Source organism: Protopterus annectens, chromosome 4.part0, assembly GCF_019279795.1.
Source record: "Protopterus annectens isolate FY-2018-M chromosome 4.part0, PAN1.0, whole genome shotgun sequence".
NCBI lineage: Eukaryota > Metazoa > Chordata > Ceratodontiformes > Protopteridae > Protopterus > Protopterus annectens.
In genome coordinates, this window is record NC_056733.1 from 972,821,445 (window position 1) to 972,839,289 (window position 17,845).

The 17,845-nt window shown below is 40.3% G+C and overlaps 1 protein-coding gene across 1 annotated transcript in view; it reads left to right on the forward strand.

The window, feature by feature from the left end:
* The first annotated feature begins 235 nt into the window (after positions 1 to 235).
* GFPT2 (glutamine-fructose-6-phosphate transaminase 2) overlaps positions 236 to 17,845 on the forward strand; it is a 250,752-nt gene continuing 233,142 nt past the window's right edge. The window contains exon 1 of the mRNA XM_044068937.1: positions 236 to 421. Within this exon, the coding sequence (XP_043924872.1) occupies positions 415 to 421 (7 nt within the window). The 5' untranslated portion in view covers positions 236 to 414. The remainder of the gene's footprint in view (positions 422 to 17,845) is intronic.

The following is a 17,845-nucleotide window of genomic DNA, read 5'->3' on the forward strand; positions in this document are numbered from 1 at the left end:
TTTAAAAGGAATACAAGTGTCAGAAGAAAGACTTGGAGAACCGGTAATTGAACCTCCAACCTCAGATGGGCCTCTCTTCCTCACGCACTTCTAATGGTTTAAGCTCGCGTATCCCCTAGGTGAGATTTGCGTCACCCGGAGGCTTATCACGCCCACCTCATACCGTCACTGACTGCCGGCCAACGGGAGGGGAGGAGGGCGGAGTTTGCAGGCGCAAGCCAAGAGGTAGAGCCAGTGGTCCGGGAGTGTGCGTGGCGGAGCGGGACGGGTAAGAGCTGTTGGACGTGTGCATCGCGCTTAGCAGGTGTCCATTGGCAGGGGTGTCCGGTGTGCACAGAGGAGGACCACAGCAAGTTTGGGGTGCTCTACCTTGTGTGACGTTGTAGCAGAGACTCGTAACTTACTTCCAGCACGATGTGCGGTGAGTAGCCACAGCTGGTGCTTTGCTTCATTTAGCCTTGTAACTTGTGACTGACCGCTGAGAAAGGTCTGCACAGCAGCCGGACGCATTGCAGTGTCCTGCAGAAATCCTACAACAGTGAAAAAGTGGGCAGGGTGGCACAAGTACTTCCATCAGGAGTTGAGCTTCTGCTGGTCTTTATGGCTGTAGTGGACGTGATATTCACAAAGCAATGTCTCGATGCTCGTATTACTGTTCGCTGTACTCTTGTATGCTCCTGTTTCACGTAGTTGTGCTGTAGCACAATACCTTTTCTCACAAAGTTTTCATCTTGACTTATTTTTCTTTCTGTTGCATTCACAGTACCAGTTCTACTCGTCTGCCCCAGAATGCACGTCAAACCTAATCCTGGTTAAGTCTGTGAAATGCATCACTCTGCCTTAAGGGCTTAATGGGAAACGAACCGTGTGCTACTGAGCAGGATGAGGGTTTTGTTGCACAGGATGGATTATGGGCGCCACGTTCCCCTGAGGCAGTCAATACAAGCTTTCATTGTAGGCAGTGACTCTGAGGCAGGGGGGGACCACCACTCATACCCTTTCATGTCTGGTTTCATGAATCAGTGGTAACCGGTAACAAATCTTGAGACTGCTATACCCAGATCAGTGAGTTTTAAAATGAAGATGTTACCATAAAAAAGTAATAATCATGAGGTAGACTTTAATTTTAAATAGAAATATTTTTCTTCCTCATCACATCATATGTGCAGATTTTTCTTTCCAGAACAAATCTGGAGCTTTTGAAACTTACTTGCATTTTTTTCTACCATTCGTGATGACTATTTACCCACTTTTGCTGTTGTTACTGTTGTATAATTTTTTTTATGGAAGTGGTTGCTGCCTTACCGACTCGGGTTAGAGTTGAAAGGAGCCTTCAGACCAGTCCATCTATCCAGTAACCAAATATGTATAAATGCCAAGGGTAGTCAGAAACTGATTGCTGTAATAATTAGTGACATTGGGCTGGTTCACAGGACTCTTAAGAGGTACAAGTCCAGTTAAGTCCATGGACAAAAAAGGACTGGGGTTTTACAGCTAACTCATGTAGTTTTTCTGAAGAAATACTGTATTGGAATATTTTAGGAAAACTGTACCCCTTCCAACAGAATGAAAGCTAAACAAAAAGAAATGCAATGCTGAGGATCCTTGGAGTTGCTTGGAAATGCCCTATCTTACAAATATTAAGAGGTTTGTTCAGATTTTTTATAGGAATGTGGTTGGTATTTAGGCTATGTCTGGAAGTTTTTGTTTATGGATTTGCGATATGGTTTTGCAGCTTAGTCATCAGAGAACATTTGTTGCTATAAATGCCAACCGATTCTGCAGTTTTGTCCAAGTAATGCTACTGAGGTTTAAAGGCTGTATCTGAATCCTTCCTTGCCTCAAACAGTGAAGCCTATTAAGTACGGTAACTAGGGAGAAGGGGTCGAGTTACAGGAAATGGGAAACATATGGGTTTGGGACTTTTTTGACAGAAAAGTGAAATCATGTAAGAGTTATACAAATAAACATGCAGACAGGGTGCCCGAGAGACTGCTATGTTAAAAGTGCCCCCTTTTGCAGACGTGTAGTGTTCTTTTCTCAAAACTACTAATGTACTATCCTGCAGTGAGCATGGTCTGACTTTGAAGGGGAACAGTAAAGTTCACCACTATTTAGTGATTATGGGACTGTAGTGCTGCTTGATACAAACCTGCTGATGTAATTGGAACTTAGAATAAATAACTAGTTTGGGATACTTTTTGAAGTTTGTGTTGGAGAATCAATCGGAGCCACAGAAAGTACCAGTTCTTCAAAATCTCACTGAGTCAAGGGAGGCGGGCTTGGAAAACATATGTTTTAGATAATTCACAAATATTGATAGACATTGTCACAGCCTGTTACACAAAGTTTGCCTTAAGGGCAGTCAGTAACTTTTACGACTTTTATTAATGACTAGCTCTGATGACAGCCTTCCAGCTGTGTTTCAGGCATTGGAAAGCACACACTGTTGTCAGTTGTCTTAATTTAGTCTCTCATTTGTCTGGTGTGAGATCTAGGTGTGGGCTTTGCTTATGATACCACACAGCTGATACCTATGTAAATACAAGTAAAGCCACTGTTCCCAGTAAATTTACACCCTTCCTGTGATATGGTTACCATTCAGGACAAGCATTATACAGAAATGTGATGTATGCATAATATATGTCTTGGAGCGACTCCCTTTGAACCTGATGCACCCCGTTTTAGGGACAGTATTAATGTTAACATTATCTGAGTAACTTAAAGAATTTCTGAAAACAATGTTAAGGACATTGCTTAATTTTTGGTGACAAGATAGTGATTTAAAAGGAAAAAGTTTATTTTACAAATGTGGTTTAAAACACTTCAGTGGTGCACACCATATTTTCTGTGCTGACTGAAAAGAGTGATGATTCTTTCTTTTTGTGCAGATTCCTGATTTTACAGCAAAACAGCCACACAACGGGTATAGTGGGAACATACGGAAAAGTGTCATTATTCTGAAGGATGAAGGAATCTAACAACTAAGGATAATCACAAGGCTTTCCTTAGTTATGTTAGGAACCTGGGTGGGAATTCCCAGATATGCTCAGAATTAGTCCAGAATGACAAAAAAATACACTGAACCCACAGACATTGCCAACATCCTAGCTGACAGGTTCAGTGCAAACTTCTCTCCCCCTCCCCACCAAAAGGACAAATATCTATCCCAGCAGAGTGCTGTCCCCCTGACACCTCAGATGCTCGGGTAAGAGCCGCCCTCTCCAAAGCAAAAAACACAGCATCAGTGGGACCAGACGATGTCCCGGGCTGCATCCTACATGAACTCCAAGAAGAGCTAAACCCAAACATAAAACTACTGTTCAGTCTCAGACTTACTACAGGATATGTACCCAAAAAGTGGCGTACAGCAACAGTGGTCCCTCTCCACAAAGGTGGTGCCTCAACGGATCCTGGAAACTATCGCTCCATAAGCCTGACTAGCTTGGTCTGCAAAGCTATGGAAAGGATCACCATGGACCTAATAAATAAAGATATTGGGGACCTACAGACACTGGATCCTACCCAGTTCGGCTTTGTTAAGGGCAGATCCTGCCTCTTAAACCTGGTTAATTTCTTTGAAACAGTCACCAAGGCCATTGACGAGGGGAAGGTGGTCCACACAGCCTACCTGGACCTTGTAAAAGCCTTCGATACAATACCCCACTCGGGCATTATAGATAAGCTCACCAGCTTAAATATAAACCCCTATGTCACTAGATGGGTTGCAAACTGGCTCAAGGACAGAACCCACATGGTTAGAATTGCTGGAGCCATGTCAGACTCCAAACCAGTTGCAAGTGGAGTCCCACAAGGCTCAGTCCTGGGACCTCTCTTGTTCGGTGTATATTTCTCGGAGGTACAGGCCAACACGGAAGGACTGTGGCTGACCAAGTTCGCAGATGACTGCAAACTGGGCGCCATAATCGACTCTCCAGCCAACACAAGCATCCTCCAAAAGGGCCTCATAGAAACAGACAACTGGTGCCAGAGCCATGGCCTCAAGCTAAATGCCAAAAAGTATATAGTCATCCCCTTTGGCAAAAACAAAGTGCCCACAAATTACCACAAAGGTGGTAATCCATTAAGTACAGAAGAAGTAATTAGGAACCTGGGGACCCAAGTTGATAGAAATCTCTCATTTGACAACCACGTGGCCAAAGTGGTTAGAAAAACATTTTATATAGCCCACCTAATCATGAAGGGATTCACATCTAGATCAGGGGAGGTCATCGTGCTTCTTTACTCATCCCTCATCAGGCCCATAATTGAGTACAGTGCCCCTTTGGGATGTACCTTACCAGACACCTGCAGCAACTGAAAAGACCCCAGAAGTACTTCACCAAGAGGATCAAAGGGCTCAAACAGATGCCATATGCTGCCCGGTTAAAGAAACTCCAGCTCTACTCAGTGGCATACAGCCTGCTCAGAGGCGATCTGTGCCTGACGTATAAAGCCATGTCCAACCCGGAATTAATGGACATGCTGCACTTCAGAAAATCCAAATCCCATCGAGCTACGTGCTCGAGAGACTTGAACCTCAGCACTGAAATAAATAGGACATGCTGGAGGGACAGATTCATAACCCAGAGGCTCCCTTCACTCTGGAATAAAATCCCAGTCCAGGTTAGGCAGAGTCCCTCATTGACTCTCTTCAAGATGAATCTTGATGAGTGGATGGGAGATCGTAGGTTTACCCCGGGTATCACTTCTGTGTCACTGTTAGACAGAGGCACAGTATACTAACCTCGGAAAAGGGCATAGCAAAATAAATTTAAAATGGGAGGCGAAAGCCAAACACATTCTGGCTAGGCTTATAAATGCCCTAGGGCAGATAGCCTAGTATGAACCTATGAACTGCTGTTCCCAAGCCTTTCTGAGTTTTTCTTGCTTCTAGGATTACAGCATAAGAAGAAAGATTAGGAGTTTATAGTGATGTGCGGCGTTCCTGTGATAGCACTTTCAGTATTCTTCAAAACAAAAAGAAAGGACATCAAAAGAGGAGGTTTGAAAAGATCGTTGACCTGGTTACATAGGTTATAGAGAAAAAATATAAGCATTATCTGACCATTGATGGCCTGGTTACATAGGTTATAGAGAAAAAATATAAGCATTATCTGACCATTGATGGCCTGGTTACATAGGTTATAGAGAAAAAATATAAGCATTATCTGACCATTGATGGCCTGGTTACATAGGTTATAGAGAAAAATATAAGCATTATCTGACCATTGATGGCCTGGTTACATAGGTTATAGAGAAAAATATAAGCATTATCTGACCATTGATGGCCTGGTTACATAGGTTATAGAGAAAAATATAAGCATTATCTGACCATTGATGGCCTGGTTACATAGGTTATATAGAGAAAATATAAGCATTATCTGACCATTTATGGCCTGGTTACATAGGTTATAGAGAAAAAATATAAGCATTATCTGACCATTGATGGCCTGGTTACATAGGTTATAGAGAAAAAATATAAGCATTATCTGACCATTGATGGCCTGGTTACATAGGTTATAGAGAGAAAATATAAGCATTATCTGACCATTGATGGCCTGGTTACATAGGTTATAGAGAGAAAATATAAGCATTATCTGACCATTGATGGCCTGGTTACATAGGTTATAGAGAGAAAATATAAGCATTATCTGACCATTGATGGCCTGGTTACATAGGTTATAGAGAAAAAATATAAGCATTATCTGACCATTGATGGCCTGGTTACATAGGTTATAGAGAAAAAATATAAGCATTATCTGACCATTGATGGCCTGGTTACATAGGTTATAGAGAAAAATATAAGCATTATCTGACCATTGATGGCCTGGTTACATAGGTTATAGAGAAAAATATAAGCATTATCTGACCATTGATGGCCTGGTTACATAGGTTATAGAGAAAAATATAAGCATTATCTGACCATTGATGGCCTGGTTACATAGGTTATAGAGAAAAAATATAAGCATTATCTGACCATTGATGGCCTGGTTACATAGGTTATAGAGAGAAAATATAAGCATTATCTGACCATTGATGGCCTGGTTACATAGGTTATAGAGAAAAATATAAGCATTATCTGACCATTGATGGCCTGGTTACATAGGTTATAGAGAAAAAATATAAGCATTATCTGACCATTGATGGCCTGGTTACATAGGTTATAGAGAAAAAATATAAGCATTATCTGACCATTGATGGCCTGGTTACATAGGTTATAGAGAAAAAAATATAAGCATTATCTGACCATTGATGGCATGGTTACATAGGTTATAGAGAAAAAATATAAGCATTATCTGACCATTGATGGCATGGTTACGTAGGTTATAGAGAAAAATATAAGCATTATCTGACCATTGATGGCCTGGTTACATAGGTTATAGAGAAAAAATATAAGCATTATCTGACCATTGATGGCCTGGTTACATAGGTTATAGAGAAAAAATATAAGCATTATCTGACCATTGATGGCCTGGTTACATAGGTTATAGAGAAAAATATAAGCATTATCTGTTGTGTAAAACAATAGGAAAATTATATTCCATTATAGAGAAAAAATATAAGCATTATCTGTTGTGTAAAACAATAGGAAAATTATATTCCATTATAGAGAAAAAATATAAGCATTATCTGTTGTGTAAAACAATAGGGACATTATATTCCATCCATCCATATACAACTCCTTTTCCAATATTTGCACATGGGGTTAGAGTGTTACTTCGACAATCATCTAAAGCTAAAGTTTATACCACCGGATGACTAGCTCTGCCGCAGAATGGCAAATTTATGTTGTTCACAATAAATTAAATTGCATTTGGAGTTGTATGGTAACAAAAAGCTTCTTAGTACAGTCTGCAAATGACAAGATAGCAGGCACACGCATGCTTCACCCTGTTTTGGGATCAACTCTAGGTAAAAAACAGCTTATGTTTATAAAGTAGGTGCTAGTTGGTATTTATTTTAACATTTAATTACCGGGAAAGTCTGACTGGGTAGGAGCCCATTTTCAGCCGAGGTATGAGGAGAAAATATTTAAAAAATTATTTTACAGTCTGTGAAAGTAATACAGAACTGCAGTTGAAATAATTATGCCAAATTAAACAACGTATGAGAACATTACAGCAATAATAGTATATAGTCAGAAATATGAGAGTACTTTTGAAAGTATACAGTGAAAAGCACAGCATAAATGCCATATAAAACCATGTCTTATACATTTAGTGGTTAAATGTAGGAGTTGCGTTCACTACAGAAGTAATAAACAAGTGTTATAATATGCATAACCTTTAAGGAAGGTGAAACAAAGTAAAAAACACACTTGGCATTGTGGCAACATATAATAAAAAAAAATGTGAAAAAAACTTATGTTTCTCAAAACAGTACAAGTGTGTTATGATTATGATGATGATGATGAAGGGATAGTCGTATGCATGAACAACGTGAAATAGAGTTGTAGACACCAGGTGTAATTCCCAAGGCTGAAGAAGTGGAACGTTTTTGGTTATGTATAAACCAATAAATACAAAATAATCCACTGGGTAAACGCTCCGTTGCTCACGTTAAATAAAATAAAGTATATCGAGTAGAAGAACAATATATAATGGTTGACATCGCTCAACATCACTTCCATAGACTTAACATAATGTGTACTATCCATAATGACCACTAAACCTCCTTTATCAGCAAGCCTTATAATAATTTCTGTGTTATTCTGTAAACGTCTCAACTCATTTCTCTCATTAAAAGTTAAATTGTACTTCATTCTGGTGAGATGCATTCTTTTATTTTTAGGGTCATTGAGAATATAACACCAACTGTCAGAGCAGATGATATCCGCAATCATACTGAATATAGGGAGACAAATTGGATGATTATTCTGAGAGCTGACATGGGTAGTGTGCTCAAAGAGCAGGCTTCATTGAAGCCCTTGTTGAAAAAACGTAGGATTCGCAAATAATAATATAACATTGTGTAATATTTAATGTTTTTATACTTTCCTTGTTGAAAATTTTTAACCTGTCATATGTCTTTCCATAAGGTACTGTGCTCTTAAGATTTCTCTTGTCCTGATTGTTGTCTTTTTATTATTGGAGGATTTGGATTTGAATTTATATAAAAGATGAATTGTGTGTATTACTTTATGGAAACTTTTGTTGCCTTGGTCGCTCCATTGTTCTTGTACTTGATATACTTTGTTTTGGTATGTATGCATCGTGAAAATAGCTTTTGTAATGCCTCACATTTGCAGATGTTGACCTGGGGTGGGGAAAATTTATGCTAGTGATAGTACTATCTATAAGTAGATACTTTATAATGGTTATTGCTTAGCCTGGGTCAGAACATGTACAGGTCCAGGAATTAGGTGAGATTTGATAAGTTTTTTGAAGCTGACTTTGTTGACTGTGGACCTTATGATCAATTGCAGGATTGTGCTGTGTAGTTTGAATTCAGGGAGTCTCTTGAGGTGTTTTTACTTCTGGTTATGTTAAGTAGAGGTTTTTACTGGATCTCAATAAACAATGGTTGGAACAGTGGGGTTAGTATGTTTTGCAGGGCTGGTGTATTATCGGGATGGTAAAGAATCTGATGGGCCATTGCTGGTTGAGGGAAAAGATTGGGTAGTTCTAACAAAGACGGTATCTTGAGGGCCTGGCAGTGATGAGTCCTGTAAGCTGAATCTGTTCCGAATTTTTGCTATTTTGTTATAGCAGGTGTTTTAGTTTGGTTAAGTTTGATTTATTAAGTTTAACGAGTATTGGGGATGCATAGAGAAGGGTGGAGACTAGGTGGGTTTTTGCAATAGTGGTGTTCGTATTGTTAAGGAATTTGTTGCATCTGTATAGGGTTCCGATTTTTGGGGGCAATGTGCAAGTTGAACTTCATGTTGTGAACAGTGATAACACCAAGTTTGGTTTAGGGGACTGCGGTAAGGGAGGTATTGTTGCTAGATGTTACTTTGAAAGAGGGGATGGGCTCTGTGGCTTTTGTGAGATGGAATAACAGCGGCTTAGTTTTATTTGTTTGTGAGCTGCACATTAGATAGCCAGGATTCAATGCATTGTTCTAGAACTTGTATCTGTTCTTAACCAATGATTTGATAGTTGGAGAAAACTTAGCCACTTGATAGAGAAATTTAGCATAAGTTAGTATGATACAAATAGGAATTACTATACCACAAGCCTGCACGTTTCTTGCTTCATATTGCGGTATAGTGAGAGAAAGCCAAGGCATATACATTGATAGAAGTAAGGATGTGAGTGAAGAAGGGATAAGGTATGAATAGGTATTTTTCCACATTTAGGGATATCATTTATCTTGATGTTGAGCAAGAACAGAGCCAGCTTTTGGCTAGGAAGTCTTTCAGAGTGGTTTTGAAAAATGGGGGGGGGTACTGACCTGATGGATACAGGTAAGGAGTTCCAACCCTTTGCAACATGGTATGGTTCCAAACCATGCCAAGCAGATTTGACAGATTTGTGGACAGATGTCAGTTTTTGGTCATTGTATCAAATAATCAAATGGGAACATTATTGTTCATCATGGAAAAGGGAAGTTCAGACATTGCCCTGTTAGCTTCCTTTGAAAAAGGGCTAAAAGTTCAGACACTGCCCTTTTATCTTAGGATTGTTATTTTTGTCACGTGATTTTCTTGTTTCTGTTCAGCTGTTTGTCATGTAGCTTTCCATTTTTGGCCTTCTGTGCTGTGAATAACACTTCGTGGAAACGTTAGAGGGTCTTTCACACCAGAAATCACTGCTGCTTTGACAGCAGAATTTCAGGTCACTGTTCCCTTTCTTTATAACTATAATGTTCAGAGTAGCACTGCATTTTGTCAGGGAATCAGGCTAACTGAAATAGACTGTTAAAATACTCAAAGCAGTATAAATACTCGGAAGAGAAAAAACTAATGATTATGTTTTGTTTCTTTTTGTCTAAAGTGCCACCCTACCTCACATGGAAAACTGACACAACACTTCAGTTGTATTTGTCAGTTAGTTTGACTCAATTTAATTCAGAAATAATTCAACATTGTCACTGTCTTCTACATACGAAATGACTAGTAATTGCATTTCTTATCTGATGGCTTCAAAAGACAGTGTTTGGAATTGCACCTAATAAGAGTCTAGGCTTCTTGTGTTTTAATTTTATTAGTCGATATGCTTCTGTGTTTTTGTCTGCAGAATATTGCATGTTGTAGTCTAGAGCTGTTGACCCTGGCAGCACATCCCAAGGTCAGAATTTAACCCTGAGCACAGGGCAAGAAGCAGCACCTCCCACTGTGCTCACCTGAACTAACACACCATGGCCACCCTTATAACAAGCATTTGTGTCTTGTGGCTGTTTCTCATTAACAAAAACAAAAGTTGAAATTAAGCTCTTTAATTTGTTTCTCAAAACCAGCAGCCAACTGGGAAAACCCTTCTGACATGATCAGATGATGAATTCTCAAAATGCATTAGTATGCATATCAGGTTTTGTTTTATTTTGTTGACTAGGATGGACAAAGTACTAGTCCATGTGGACCATTTTCAGGTTCATTCTGGGAAGAACCATACAGACATAAGAATATGATAAAATACAGGTATTACAAACATGCAGATTTTCATGCAGAGATTGATCTGTTTAGATGTGCTGTAAAATTTACATGTAGAGATTAATCTGCTTAGATGTTCTGTCATGTTTACAATTTTGTATCTGAGAAAATTGCATTTGAACCAATTTCTTAATGGCATTTGTATCTGCAAGTCATACAAGACTTGGCTATTGCAGTAACACTCTGCTAAACGTGTGGGTTAGGTATGGTAGGTGTGGAAGAAAAAGGGGTTATAAGAGGAAGAGTAAGAGCGGAGATGTAATATTGGGTGTAGAGGTGAATGGTAAAAGGGAAGGGAGTGGCAGGGGGGTGGTCAATGCTGTCCTGTTGAAGTGGCTTCTATTTCTGAGGAGAGTTAGAAGTCTAGCAGGCGATGGGAACGTGGTGATTATGTCATATCACTGTGGAAACAGTTATAAGAAGCTTCTTAGTTAGAAATTGTCTGACTTGTAGAAGGAGAGAGACATCTGAGTTTTGATGGTAGGGATTCTCAAATGGAGGGGCCACTATAGTGAATCTGAGATCCATGTTTGTTCTTTGGTGTGCTTGCTAGGTGGCCAGAGAGAAGGATTTTCTAAGAGGAGACACAGTGATCAGAAGGACAGAGGATGCTTTGATCACACTTCATCACTAATAATGTCTGTCTTAAGGGAGTGTGACATCTGCTGCGCCAAGGAAATATTTTACCAAAGTGCTGTGTCCTCCATTTTTGGGCATGCAGTTTCAGGCCACTCTCTTTGCAACAGTTATTTGCATAGCCCAGTTCGCCATGGGGATGAGTACCTTCATGCTAGTGGGTGCACGAATAATCACTCCTACTTCAGTTCAGTCATTTGCACATTTTCTTAACTAGACCTGGGAAAATTTCTTGTAAATGAGAGAAGTAAATGCCAAATGGAAGAGGACCCAGTACAGTGCCTGCAGGAACCCCACTTGTGACCTATTTATTTTCCATGGTGAAGTCTGTAACATTTAACCTCATATGGTCTATCCAACAAGCAGTTTGCCACCCAGCTCATTGTGTCGAGGTTGTTTTTATTCATCAGTTTGTTGACTGTAATGGTACAGGGGATGTAGTACTACATGCTTCTACCAGAAGCTCATTGTGTCGAGGTTGTTTTTATTCATCAGTTTGTTGACTGTAATGGTACAGGGGATGTAGTACTACATGCTTCTACCAGATACAAGTTTGTAGTGTGCATCATGTAACCATCAGCTGTTTCAGTTTCCCCTTCGAATGAGTTTACATGACAAAGCTAAACAAATGCAGATCCGCAGTTCAGACACTGGCAGCACCTATATTTTGAGGTCAGAAATGATGCATATTCTCTGGCTGTACAGACAAGGCTGATGAGAATAATTGGTCTGTTATTGTCCATATCTATAGTTGGACTTCCCTTTTGTGTGTGTGTCAGGATTACTGCTCTGCAGGCTTGAGGGATGCAGCCCACACACGGCTCATATTAAGGAAGTTTTTATTTATTTATTTATTGACATTTGTTAACCGGGTTTGTCCAACTGGGCTTGTGGCCCATTTTCAGTGGAGACCCAAGAAGAAAAGCTCCAGTGATACACTTTTAAAACAAGTACAATTTTAAACAATTTTGATAGAATAGCAGTTGTATCAAAACGATTCACATATGTTGGGATACATGCATAAAGTTGCATTAAAAAGAAGCTAAGTAACAATTTTACATTGATATAGTTCAATAGGTCAACAATAAAAATGTTTTGTTTGTATAAAATTGTGCAAATGCATAGTAGACACATTGGAGAGAGAGGTGTAATGAGGTACTAAGTATGGTCCTTTTGAGGGTACATAAAGGGAAGGAAGACTAGGTGGGGTCATGGCAAGGGCAGGTTCTGGAATTGAGAAAGTAAGCTTTTAGTTCATTTTTAAAGTGTGAGGTGTGGGAGATTGAACGTAAGTCAAGGGGAAGTTTGTTCCAAGCATGGGCAAGGGAGTGTTTGTAGAGTAGTTTGCCTACTGACCCTTTTGGGTGGTAGATATCAAGTAATTGTTGGTTAGAAGTACGGAGGGTCCGGGATGGGATGTAGATTGAGACTAAGGAAGATAGAGATGGACAGAAGGAGGGTTTGTAAAGAATAGAGTGTAGCATATGAAATTGACAATATAGCAGAAATTGGGGAAGTTCAAGCCATTGAAGAGAGTTTAAAGAAATGCAGTGGTGTGAGTTGTATGGGGAGTTAGTAATGAATCTGGCTATTTTATGGTAAGTCTGTTGCAGTTTGTTTAGAGTGGAGGCCTGGATATTGGTAAGAACTGGGGCGGCGTATAAGAGGGAGGGGAGGAGGAGTGCCTGGCCCAGGGTAAGTCTAGATTCAGGGGTTAGGAATTTTTTTTTTTATGCATTGGAGTATGTGTAGGTTGAACTTGAGTTCATCATCGATTAATGACCCCTTAGGAGTTTTGTGTGGGTGTCAGGTTGGATAGTTGTATTGTTAGAATATGTAATAAAAAAGGAGGTTTTGTGATGAGAAAGAGGACAGGGAAGGAAAAGTAGGAGTTTGGTCTTTTTGGGATTTAGGATCAATAGGTTGTGAGAGAGCCATTGTTCAGTGGATAGTAGGGCCTGTTGGGTCAGGGAGTGTAGTTCAGGAATGTTATTTGAGGTGGATATAAGCGTGGAGTCGTCGGCATACTGAATAAGGGAGGATTCTTTGCATGAGGTGTAAAGATCATTGGTGAAGATGTTAAACAAAAGGGGTCCCAAGATGGAGCTTTGGGGAACACCAGTGGAGATGGGAAGGAAAGGTTAGGAGGATGAGAGCCATTTGACAGATTGTTCCCTGCCAGATAGGTAACTATTAAACCAGGCAAGTGCGGAGGGGGATAGGTGGAGATTTGCGAGTTTGGATAGTAGTAGAGGATGAGAAACGGAATCGAAGGCTTTGGAGAGATCTAGGAAGAGACAGGAAATGAGTTTATTGTTGTCTAGGGCCTCTGCAATGATATGAGTGAAGGAGAGGAGGGCAGTGGTGGTGCTGTGGTGAGGACGAAATCCATTGAACCTATGCAGATATACCCCAGGGATTACTTCAGTGTCACTGCTTGACAGAGGCACAGCAAAATGATAGGCATAGTTTTTATTCAAACTAAAGGGGTGGCGAAAGCCACATAACTATGGGTAGGCTTATTGGGCAGATAGCCTAGTATGAACCTATGAACCTATGTTGGGTAAGTAAGTAGTGTGTGAGGAGGTGATTGAGAAGCTGTGAGTGAATACATTTTTCTAATATCTTGGAGAGGGGGGACAGAATGGCAATGGGTCAGTAGTTTGAGGGGTCAGTGGAGTTTCCACCTTTATGAAGAGGGATAGTAAAGAAAGATTTCCAAAGGGTGGGGACAGTTGATTCCAGAATAGATCGATTAATTAGTATAGATAAAGGATAGGCAACTGAGTCAGCAGCAAGTTTGAGGAATGTAGGAGATTGTCAGTGGAAGGAGAGCAAGGTCTTGGCTTGAGTAGTAGAGATTTGATGTAAGTAATGGGAACTGGCTCAAAAGAAAACAAAGTTGTGTTAGTGGGACTTGGAGGGGTGGGTGTCGAAGTAGAGTTTGGCTTAGAGGTTACCAGATTTTGGATGGAAGAGATAGTGTTTATTCAGTGAGGGTAGCTGCTGCGTCAGATCTGAGAGGATCCCAGTACACCATACAGACATCATTTAACACTTTACAGTTACAAGAACCGAAAACATTGAAAGCATGGGAGCCCTGACCACTATGGATGGTTAAAAGGTACTTTTTTGGTGGGGGGGGGATTTTTATGGTATTCCTATATCTCAAACACCCCGTATTTCTGTAAGTATGAGTTTCTGATGTGTCTATAATTCATGTAAATTATCAAGTTTCTTGATAAAGTGTTAGGGCCCATGGATGTGCTATTGCTTGTCAGAGGTAGTACTGCTAGGACTTGTTCCAAAATGATTTTGTTTGTGGGGCTGGGGATTAAAAGACTAGGAGTCAGGCAGCAGTTAAAACTTTTATTCTTAATGACACCATATTTAAAGATTTACAGACAGTGGTAGATAAAGGGGTAATTTTGATTAACGTCTGTCAACGTGCATCAGAAAAGTGTAGTTAGTACTCTAATTCTAAAAGGAATGTCTGGCAGTTGGCACATAGGTTAAGGTTGCAGTCTGTAGTTCCAAAGGTACAGTGTTTGATTCTCTCATCCCTCCATTGCCTATTGTGTGGCATTGAGTAAGCCACTTGTCTAGATATTTCTCCCAGGTCCTCCGTGAAAAGGCACAGTGTGCCCAGTGGGCCTTCCTGGTTATGATATACGATTATTGTCATTATTGGTCATTCCAAACTAATGACTTTATCATTATGTACCTCTGTGAGCTATTGGCATTGTTTCATACAATGCAGCAACATGTCTGTTACCTCCCCCATTAATGAATAAACAAAACACTGTTGCTTTGAATAGCTATCTGAAACAACTTGAAAACATAGAAGTCCTTGCTAGCAAGCTCATATAGTTGAAAAATTTGGAAATATTCAGAAATACCCCAGGAACTGTCCTATTATGTTTTGTATACATTATTAAAAGATGTCATTTAACACTTTACAGTTACAAGAACCGAAAACATTGAAAGCATGAGAGCCCTGACCAGTATGGATGGTTAAAAGGTACTTTTTTGGTAGGGGTGGGGAATCTTTATGGTATTCCTGTATCTCAAACCCCCTCGTATTTCTGTAAATATGAAAGTGCAACAACGTTTAGAAAGGAAGAAAGCAAAGGTTTGCACTGGTGCAGTGTCATCGTACGGAGATTATTTAAGGGTCCTCCAGAAATCCCAGTGATCAGGAGGCCCCATATTGCCCACTTGTAGTCTTTCTCTTCCCTCAAGGGGTGAACACTGGCTGTTTGAGTCCCAAAGTCTAGACTGGTATTTTATGCCACCCTTATGTCACTGTACTGGCTTGCATGTGTTGCTCATGGGTTCCACAGGTGCCTTGCTGATGATCCCATGACTTGCATGTATTATTCATGGGTTCCACAGGTGCCTTGCTGATGATCCCATGACTTGCATGTATTATTCATGGGTTCCACAGGTGCCTTGCTGATGATCCCATGACTTGCATGTATTGTTCATGGGTTCCACAGGTGCCTTGCTGATGATCCCATGACTTGCATGTATTGTTCATGGGTTCCACAGGTGCCTTGCTGATGATCCCATGACTTGCATGTATTGTTCATGGGTTCCACAGGTGCCTTGCTGATGATCCCATGACTTGCATGTATTGTTCATGGGTTCCACAGGTGCCTTGCTGATGATCCCATGACTTGCATGTATTGTTCATGGGTTCCACAGGTGCCTTGCTGATGATCCCATGACTTGCATGTATTGTTCATGGGTTGATCCTGCACTGGCACCAAGGTGTGTATGCTTATACCTCACTTGTAGTTATCCAAAAACATCACCTTTAGTACAAAGCACTACTCCTAGAAATCTGCAGGTCACCATTGGCTGATTTTTCTCTCCCCATCCAGCTGCCATCTGGCACCCAGGCCAGAAATCAAACACTGGGTCTTGGGGGTACAATTAGGCATCCTGTCCCTAATTGTTGTTCTCACCTTCTGTTTTATGGGGGGTACAATTAGGCATCCTGCCCCTATTCATTGTTCTCACCTTCTTTTTATGGCTCCTTTTGGCAGCAGCATTTCAATCAGTGATGTCCCCCTTGCAGGAATGTGCTGCCCATAACTTGTTTCTGTGGCTGCCATCCTAGGCTAGTTTGCTGACATGCTGGTATGACGTTCACTGGTCAGTCAGCGCACATAGTCTTCGGAACGAGAGTCGGTACTTAGTGCAGTGACAGTTGGACAGATTATTGTGCAGTGTAACAGTAGATGGAGTTAGTTAAACCTGTAGAAACTGTAATGCTTGGGTTAGAGGAAGAGACCAAGGCAAGAAAAAGATTGGGTGAAAAATCTGTTTAGAATGAATTAAAATGTATTTAATGTTTAATTTATCTGTTAACTAGGTAGTTGGACTAGTTTGCTTTGGACCCTTTTGTAGCCATGGCCCAGATAGTAAAGGCAAGCATAAATTAAAAATACAAATTTCAGTAGTTAATTCAGCTAGCATGTCTTCAGAAGAAAAAAACAGTACTAAGAAAAATTACACCACAAAGACATGTTAACTCCACGCAAATATAACTAGGTTTTTAAGTGTAACCTGCTGGGGGACCAGTGTGTGTCTCAGAGGATCCACACGTTAAGGAATAATCTCCCCATTTATGTAAAGTTCATCCCTGACCTTATCCAAAAGAAACCTTGGAACATTGGATGGAAAATTGCAAATTCACCCCCAGTCTGGCTCCTGTGTCTCTAATTTAATACTGACTACCTCTGTCTATCAATCTCTAACATACCCTCCCATAACCCTTAGCTGTTCATTACTAGCATATCTCACCACATAGACATCCAAGGAAATCTCGGACAAAGATGGGGTTGGGTTCCATTGCTAGGCTTGTAAAGACCCTGGTAGTCATTAGCCTAGTATGAAAAGACCCTGGTAGTCATGAGTCTATATCATATATTCAAAATTCCAAAATGTCGAACACCCTATGTTCGAACTTGGAATTTCTAATATTGAAAACACTGAACGCTCAGAATAGCTATTTTTTCCCAGGGAAAAAATTTGCTGTTCCGAGAAACATCTACCCAACACAAGCACACCAAAATAAATAACCACACGCGTACATTTAACCCAACCCCACACTAAACCACACCTACATTACTAACTATCCACTTACCTTAACCAGCACCCTAACCCTAAGGTCTGTAACTATCGCACACATATCCTACAAATCTATACACAAAATAATTAATACACACACATACAGTTAACAAAACATAACCCTACACTACACCATACATACATTACTAACTATCCACATACTTTAACCCGCACCCTAACCCTAAGGTCCATAACTCTCGCACCGCAGTAGAGGAAATAGCGAAGCCACGGAACAGCCCACCAAAATCTTGCCCTAGGTATAATTTCGATGTTCGGGGCTTCGCTATTTTCACCATTCGATAGTTTGGGTTCAATGTTTTCACATTCGGCATTTTACCGCTTCGGAATTTTGATATAGACCCGGTGGTCATTAGCCTAGTATGAACCTATTTATTTATGTATGTTCATGAGGACTAGGCAGTCATTCTGATGACCATTTCAAGCCCAGCCAAAAACTATTGAAAAAGTTGCCTC